We start from the raw sequence: 6,600 nt of genomic DNA, 5'->3' as shown, positions 1-6,600 counted from the left end.
AGGTAAAACACGTTTATGGTTTGGTGGCCCTGCGGAAGGAGGGGGATCGTCATGTGGTTGTTCTCTTCAATTCGTTTTGCATGTCTAATGGGGGGGGTAAAAACCGTTTATGTGGCAGGTCACCCACAGGTTAGTCGCTGGCAGAATGGCGTGGCGGACCTACCTCTACCACAATGTTCTTGGTCTGCATGAAGACACTGTCGATGGCATCCGTGGAGACATCCCCTCTGCTCAGGTTAAACAGCACCTCTCGATTGACGTCCTTCTGGTCTTTCAGCTGTTTGATCTCTTGCCGGTATTTCTCATTCTCTTCATTAAGGGTTACTATTTGTCTAGCCAGAATTTTTTTAATCCCATTTATGTCGTAGCTTGAGAGGATGGCCTTGCCGAGGGTCTTCATTTGGCTCCGGAGCTTTTCATTCTCTTCCTCCAGCTGCGCGTTCGCTTGTTCGTAGTTAACTTTGCGCAAGTGCACTGGGTCGTAGTGCGCCTGCTTGTTCTTCGCGATGACTTCGCGCAGCCGGTTGCACTCGTTCTGCGGGGGGTGAGAAGCAACCTAGTTAGAAGCGATCACCGCGTTAGAAGCGGTCACCGCGTGCAGAAGAAGCCGCTTTACCGCTTCATCGCTCCACCGCGTTACCTTGTAGAGCCGGGCCAACTCGCTCAAGTTCCACTTCTCCGCGGTGATGGATCGAATCCGGCTGGTCAGCCGTCCAATTTTGCCATTCAAGGCATCCATCTGACCACCGAGGGGAGACCCCACGTCCGTCACCTTGCTAGACACTTCTGTGGAGCACTTATTTATGTAACTCCTCACATCTTCATCTGCCTCCCTTTTGCAGGAACCACCTGAGTTGCTCTGCTGCCTTATGACCAATCCGCTGTGGTGACTTCCATGGGGGAGAGTTGACGCAAAGGCTTTTATAACTCTTTGGTCTCCTACCACCCCAGCTATGCAATCCCCCTGTGATGGGCAGCTATAAGTTATCTCTTGCGTGCAGATGGGGGTGGAGGAACTGGCATTCCTTGAGGGGGTCCTAACTGGGAGTGACTTCTGCCTGCCTAAGGAAAAACCACTTAGGGGGGACACAGACCCTTTGCTCTTCCTTCCGCTCCCTGACCGACGCTGCAGCGATTTGGTTCGAATGAAAACGTTGCTGCTGGGGGGGCGAATCGTCGCTTTGTTCGGAGAGGAGAGGAGAAGGGGGCTCTCCCGTCTGCCAGGTGAGTTCCTCCTGGGTTCATTCGGCAAACCGCCATTCCTTGCCAGGTGGCCGCTCCTTTCCAGATGGCCGCTCCTTACCAGATGACCGCGACCCCCGTTAGGATAAATTAATATCTCCGTCTTGTTGCCCCTCCACTGCTTCCCCCCCTGGAGCTGCTTATTTCGCACGGAGCTGTTGCAGAAGAAGCTTTTCTTCGCGAAGGTTGCTGGGGGGGGCACGCGGTAGGACTGCTTCTGGGGGGGCGGCACTCCTTTGGGATGACCTCCACTGCTGATTCGGATCGACGCGGCGGCGGGGGTTTGCGTCATCTCGTAGTTGGCGTAGTGGGGGTGGCAGCCATGCTGGGGGTGGGCGGCATAACTGGGTTGGTGGCCATGCTGGGGGTGACCGCTCCAATTCGCCTGGACCGCTTGGCTGGCGACTCCCTGCTGGCCCCCGTAGCCCCCCAAATCCACGGAGCCCACCCAGCTCGCAGAACCCCCCCCGCGCACGTCCCCCGCGTCGACGAAGTGGTAGGCCACCCCATCAGCGCCGCTCCCAACCAGGATGCCTCCTCCAAGCACGCTGCTGCTTCCAACCATGCTGCCGCTTCCAATAACACTACCACCTCCAACCACACTACCGCTACCATCCGTGATGAGCGATTCCTGCAGAAGGTAAGGACCCATTCCGCCCTGGAAGCTGTCGCGAAGATACACCCCTTCCGCTTGCACCGAGTTGGCATAACCACCACCGCTGTGCCTCCCCTCGTCTACAAAGCAAACGCTTTTGCTGCCCACAGCGGGTCCCTTTCCCTCCTGCTGAGCAATTCCCACAAGCTCGCTGCTTTCGCAGGAGGGAGGGATTTGCCCCTCCGTCTGGTACACGTAGAAGGTTCGTTCGGCCTGCTGAGCGATTTGCGAAACGGCTTGCGGAACGGCTTGCGGAACGGCCTGCGGAACGACCTGCTGGGCTATCTGCTGGGCTGTCTGCTGGGCTGTCTGCTGGGCTGTCTGCTGGGCTGTCTGCTGGCCGACCTGCGGGGCGCTGGCTAAGGTTTCACCCTTCAGCGCGCTGCCCTCCGTGGGGCCGTCGCCAACGTGGGAGGCTCGCCCCTTCCGCCGGAACACTCCCCCCTGGCTACCGCTGCCCAACGTAGTCCACTTCGCACCATTAGGGAGTCCCCCTGTGGGAGACTCTCCACCCAGCTCGTCCCCCGCGCTCCACAAGTTCCTTTCGCGCATCGCCGAGCTTGAGCGCCCTCTACATATGGGTTTTTCTTCTCCTTTGCGTTTACTCTTAAGTTCGCTCCCCGCCTCATTACCCTCTTCTTCCACCTTCGCCTGGATCCCCTGGAGCAGCGTCCTCGTGAGTTTGCTCAGTATGTGGCTGTCTGCGAGTTTCATAGCCACCCCTTTCTTTGCATCTCCCCCTTGGCTGCTTCGTCTTTCACTCCTCGAGGCTCCCACCTGGTCATCGCAAAAGAGTTCGGACGTCTGCTCGACCAGGTGAGTGCTCCTCCTTCCTCGCTGTGTTTTGTTTGCCTCTGCGGAGAATGGAGCACCAAATTCGTTAGTCGCTCCTTTTACATCCAATTGCACTTCCACCACGCTTGCCTCTCCCCCCGTTTCGTCATTTTTCTTAAATTTCAGTGGGAAGGAGTACCCTTTGTGCATGTCCTTAAGGGACGTGCGCGAACTGGTCTTTCTGTTGCTCCATTGGTGCGGCACACCTGAGTTATCCTCCGTGATGGTTCTCCTATTGTAGTGGTGCAGGTGGTTCGCGTCTGCCTGGGCCATTTTCCACGCCCCCCTGTAAGCAGCACCGTGAGGGACGCACACGAAGAGACAGCTGCGCGCACACAAGTGGCCAGTCAGGGTCGCGCCCTCCCAAGTTGTTGCAAAACGCCTGAACGGTCAGGTAAAAATTGTTAAAAAAAAAAAAAAAAAAAAAGCGAAAGGGAAAGGAAAGGGGAAATCCCCACGATGAGATTTCCTCTGTAGGAAAAACAGGGACAATCACCTGGGGTGGTGAAAAAAAAAAAAGGCAAACGGGATTACCTCAGAGTGAAGGGGGAAAAAACTTTCGCATGGAAATTTGTACCGCGCGGGAGAATACACATACGCATACGCAACACACACAACTAGTTGGCCGCCCCTCGGGGGGAATACGCCCGTGCATACGGCCCCCCGCGCGCACACACCGCTTGGGGGAAGCGCCACCGTCCAGCTGGCGTCCGTCTGCTTCCCCCCACACGTTTGGGCGTATCATACGACGGTACTTCCCTTGCACGTATGTTCAGCTACTTAACTGTATTGATTTTTTTTTCTTTGGCGCTTCTTTCCTTTACGCATCCTTTCCACGCAAGTCGTCCTCATAGCCACTCGAGAAGGGGGGCATACATCGCCGCTATTAACACACGTGGGGGGGCTCCTTTTTGCGAAAAAAGAATTGCGGCCTTTGTGCGCGCCCGCCTTTTTGGAGCGAAGTTTTTTTTCAAACGTGTAAAAATTAATTTATTAACAATTACAAAAAAAAAAAAAAAAAAAAAGAAAAAAAAATGCCCTTGATAAATGGAGAGGGGGGTAGCACATATATGGACGTGAGCAACACCACAGCGCAGGCGCTCGCATTCGGTTAAACTTGCGTGGGGGAGCAAACACGTGGCGGCGGCGCACCAGGACATGTGTCCCACCCGCCAAGCACGATTCTCTTTGGGGGGGAAATTAAAAACAAGCTGCCAACGTTGCGGTGCGTTGCAGTGTGTCACGTCACGTCGTGCTTGGTGGCTTGAAACAAACAAAAGGGGGAATCAGGAAGTTGTGGCTGGGCCGCCATGTGCTGAGGCGCACGCGGGGGATAAGCTGAGCAGAAGCAGCGGATAAGCTGGGTACACGTGGGGGATAAGCTGGGCATAAGCAGGGAACAAGCTGGGCGCACGCGGGGGATACGCTGAACGCACGTGGGGCACACGCTCGACCTTACAGGGGAGTAAAACCAGCCCTGCCATGCTGGCACAGCGTTGCTCGGGGGAGCGCAGCCCTCTCTGCGGGGGCACCCAATTCAGTTTTGGCAAATCTGCTGCGATCGTCGGGCCTTTCCCCCACGGCATCATCCCTGCGGGGTCGCCTACATCGGTGCTGCCGAAGCCGCGGATACTGCCGAAGCCGCGGATACTGCCCATGCCGCTGATGCTGCCGATGCCGCGGATATTGCCCATGCTGCCCATGCCCATGGTGGTGGCGCCCTCACTGCATGGACTTCTGGAGCATCTTCAACTTCTGCTTCTCCTTCTGCTTTATCTTATCCTGCTGCTTCTTCTTTATGCTTTCCTCTCTCTCCACGATGGCAATGATCTCGTCGATTTTTTCTCTTTTCTTTTTCTTCTTCGCCGTCATGTTCATGAGCATTTTTAATTTCTCGTTCACCGCGATGGGCTGGGGGGAAAGAATGGGAGGGATGTGAAGAACGGTAAGAGGTGTAATGTGAAGAGCGATAAGAGGTGCACTACGAGGTGCGCAACGCGGTGCAATACGCAGTGCAGTGCTCGCACGTTGGGAGTCCCTCTCATATGAGCGGCTTCACCAAGGGGGGGGCAGCCAAGTGAGTTGACCGCCCTCCACTTGACCGCTCCTCCACTTACGGTCTTCTCCTTGGGGGGGGGCGTGCCCGCTTCCCCGTTGGCGGCCGCGCTCACCACCGCATCTCCGGGGGCAGCCTCGCCCAGCTCCTCCCTCTTGAGCGAGTCGTTCAGCTCTTCCTGCTTTTTCTTTTCCTTTTTCTTCTTGTCCTTTTTCTTCTTCTTCTCCTTCTTCTTCAGCTTATCTTCGTTGTCCCCCTCGTCCTGCTTCTCCACCGCAGGGCCATTGGCATCTGCACCGGTGGGCGTAGCCCCTCCATTGCCACTCCCTGGCACAGCAACCTCCACCGACTCACCCCCATTGAGGAGGTCCTCCCCCTCGTTTGCTTCCTTTTCCCCGTTGGGGTTATTATACGTATTTGCAAATTCTAGGAGAATATTTTCTAGCTTATTTTTTTCTCTTTCCTTTTTGCATTTTTTTTTTCTCTCCAATTGCTTTTGTTTTGCTAAGTTGTTAATCCCATTGGCACTTCCATTTTGCTTCTTCGTTACATTAGGGGTGCTAGCCGCTTTGTTGTTTTTTGTTTCCTTCTCAACGATGTGTGCCTGCACAGGTTGGTCTGCGTCCTGCTTGTCTTCCTCACTACTATCATCACTGTAGTCGTCTTCTTTTTTTTTTTTCTTCGTTTTCTTTTTCTTCTTTTCCTTATTGTCATTCGCCCCGTTCTTCTCCTGGTCATTCAGCTTCTCCACCTCGTAGAAGAACTCGTCGTACTCGTCCACCATTTCCGCCCACGAGGAGTACTTGCTGATCTGAGGGGGGTAAAGCGGCGTGAGCAAAGGGCAGATAAAAAAGGGGAAGCAAAAAGGGGAAGCAAAAAGATGACGCAAAAAACGCATCACAGATCGCTGGGGGGAACCACACCGGGATAGTGCGCCCCCCCGCGAGGTCGCCAACTCCCAGCCGCACTCACATCGAAGGAAAAGCTGCTGGCGTCCTTCTTCTCATTCTCCTTCTTCTGCTGGCTCTCCTTCAGCTGCTTCGACTTCCTCTTTATCTTATCCTCCTGTCGCAGGATCTGAAAGATGTTGTTCCTGGCGTTCATTTTTGCGGCTCTTCAGGTGGATTGAGCGGTAGGGAGGGGGGTACATCTACCTGGTTGCCTGCGTATGCGCTTGGCAGGGCGGGGCTTGTCTCTCTATATATAAACGCGTATACACTCTCAGAGTGCTTCCCTTCCTACCCTTCGGAAGAGACTATAACCTGCACGCCGCTGGCAAATACGTTCACCTGTACACAGCTCACCACGTTGCTGTCACGCTCACAGGACGTGCACCCCTCGGCGTTCACTTCCAACGTAGGAGAGAGCAAACCTTTCGTGTATCCTCCAGCGCCCGCATGCATGCAGTAGGCTACCCAAGTGGTTCACTTAAAACGCTGCAAAGGGAAGCGCTTCAAATCTGGCACAAAGAATTGGTAACGCTCTGCCGAGCGAAAGGAGGAGCAAAACACACGCCTGAATGGATGGGCTATCCGAGGGGAACCTCACCGGAAACGGCACAGGTGAGCCGCTAAAGCAAAGTATCTCCGTATGGGGAGGCACACTCACTGGAAGGCCTAGGCAGGTTCGCCAAAACTGGGAAGTAAAACTGGAAAGGCAAAGGAGCAGGTAAATGGAAGGTGATGGGAAGGTGAGGGGAAGGTGATGGGAAGGTGATGGGAAGGTGATGGGAAGGTGATGGGAAGGTGATGGGAAGGTGATGGGAAGGTGAGGGGAAGGTGATGGGAAGGTGATGGGAAGGTGAGAGGAAAGG

General features: G+C 54.9%; 2 protein-coding genes across 2 annotated transcripts, besides 3 other annotated features; both read right to left on the bottom strand.

Moving 5' to 3' along the window:
- Positions 1 to 556: 556 nt before the first annotated feature.
- On the bottom strand, positions 557 to 3,004 carry PVX_111415 (hypothetical protein; the record flags this gene model as incomplete). The annotated part of the gene is made up of 1 exon (XM_001608458.1): positions 557 to 3,004. The coding sequence occupies one exon, from the start codon at positions 3,002 to 3,004 to the stop codon at positions 557 to 559; it is 2,448 nt and encodes an 815-aa protein (XP_001608508.1).
- Positions 2,105 to 2,126: a microsatellite.
- Positions 3,005 to 4,453: 1,449 nt separating the features above from the next.
- PVX_111410 (hypothetical protein, conserved) lies at positions 4,454 to 5,891 on the bottom strand (the record flags this gene model as incomplete). Its single annotated transcript, XM_001608457.1, has 3 exons — positions 4,454 to 4,642; positions 4,849 to 5,598; positions 5,760 to 5,891. The coding sequence occupies 3 exons, from the start codon at positions 5,889 to 5,891 to the stop codon at positions 4,454 to 4,456; spliced, it is 1,071 nt and encodes a 356-aa protein (XP_001608507.1).
- Positions 5,892 to 5,994: 103 nt separating this feature from the next.
- Positions 5,995 to 6,018: a microsatellite.
- Positions 6,019 to 6,506: 488 nt separating this feature from the next.
- Positions 6,507 to 6,543: a microsatellite.
- Between the last annotated feature and the right edge of the window lie 57 nt (positions 6,544 to 6,600).

Source organism: Plasmodium vivax, chromosome 6 (assembly GCF_000002415.2).
Source record: "Plasmodium vivax chromosome 6, whole genome shotgun sequence".
NCBI lineage: Eukaryota > Apicomplexa > Aconoidasida > Haemosporida > Plasmodiidae > Plasmodium > Plasmodium vivax.
The sequence above is the reverse complement of the archived record's forward strand: the minus strand, read 5'-3'. Positions and strand labels throughout refer to the sequence as shown.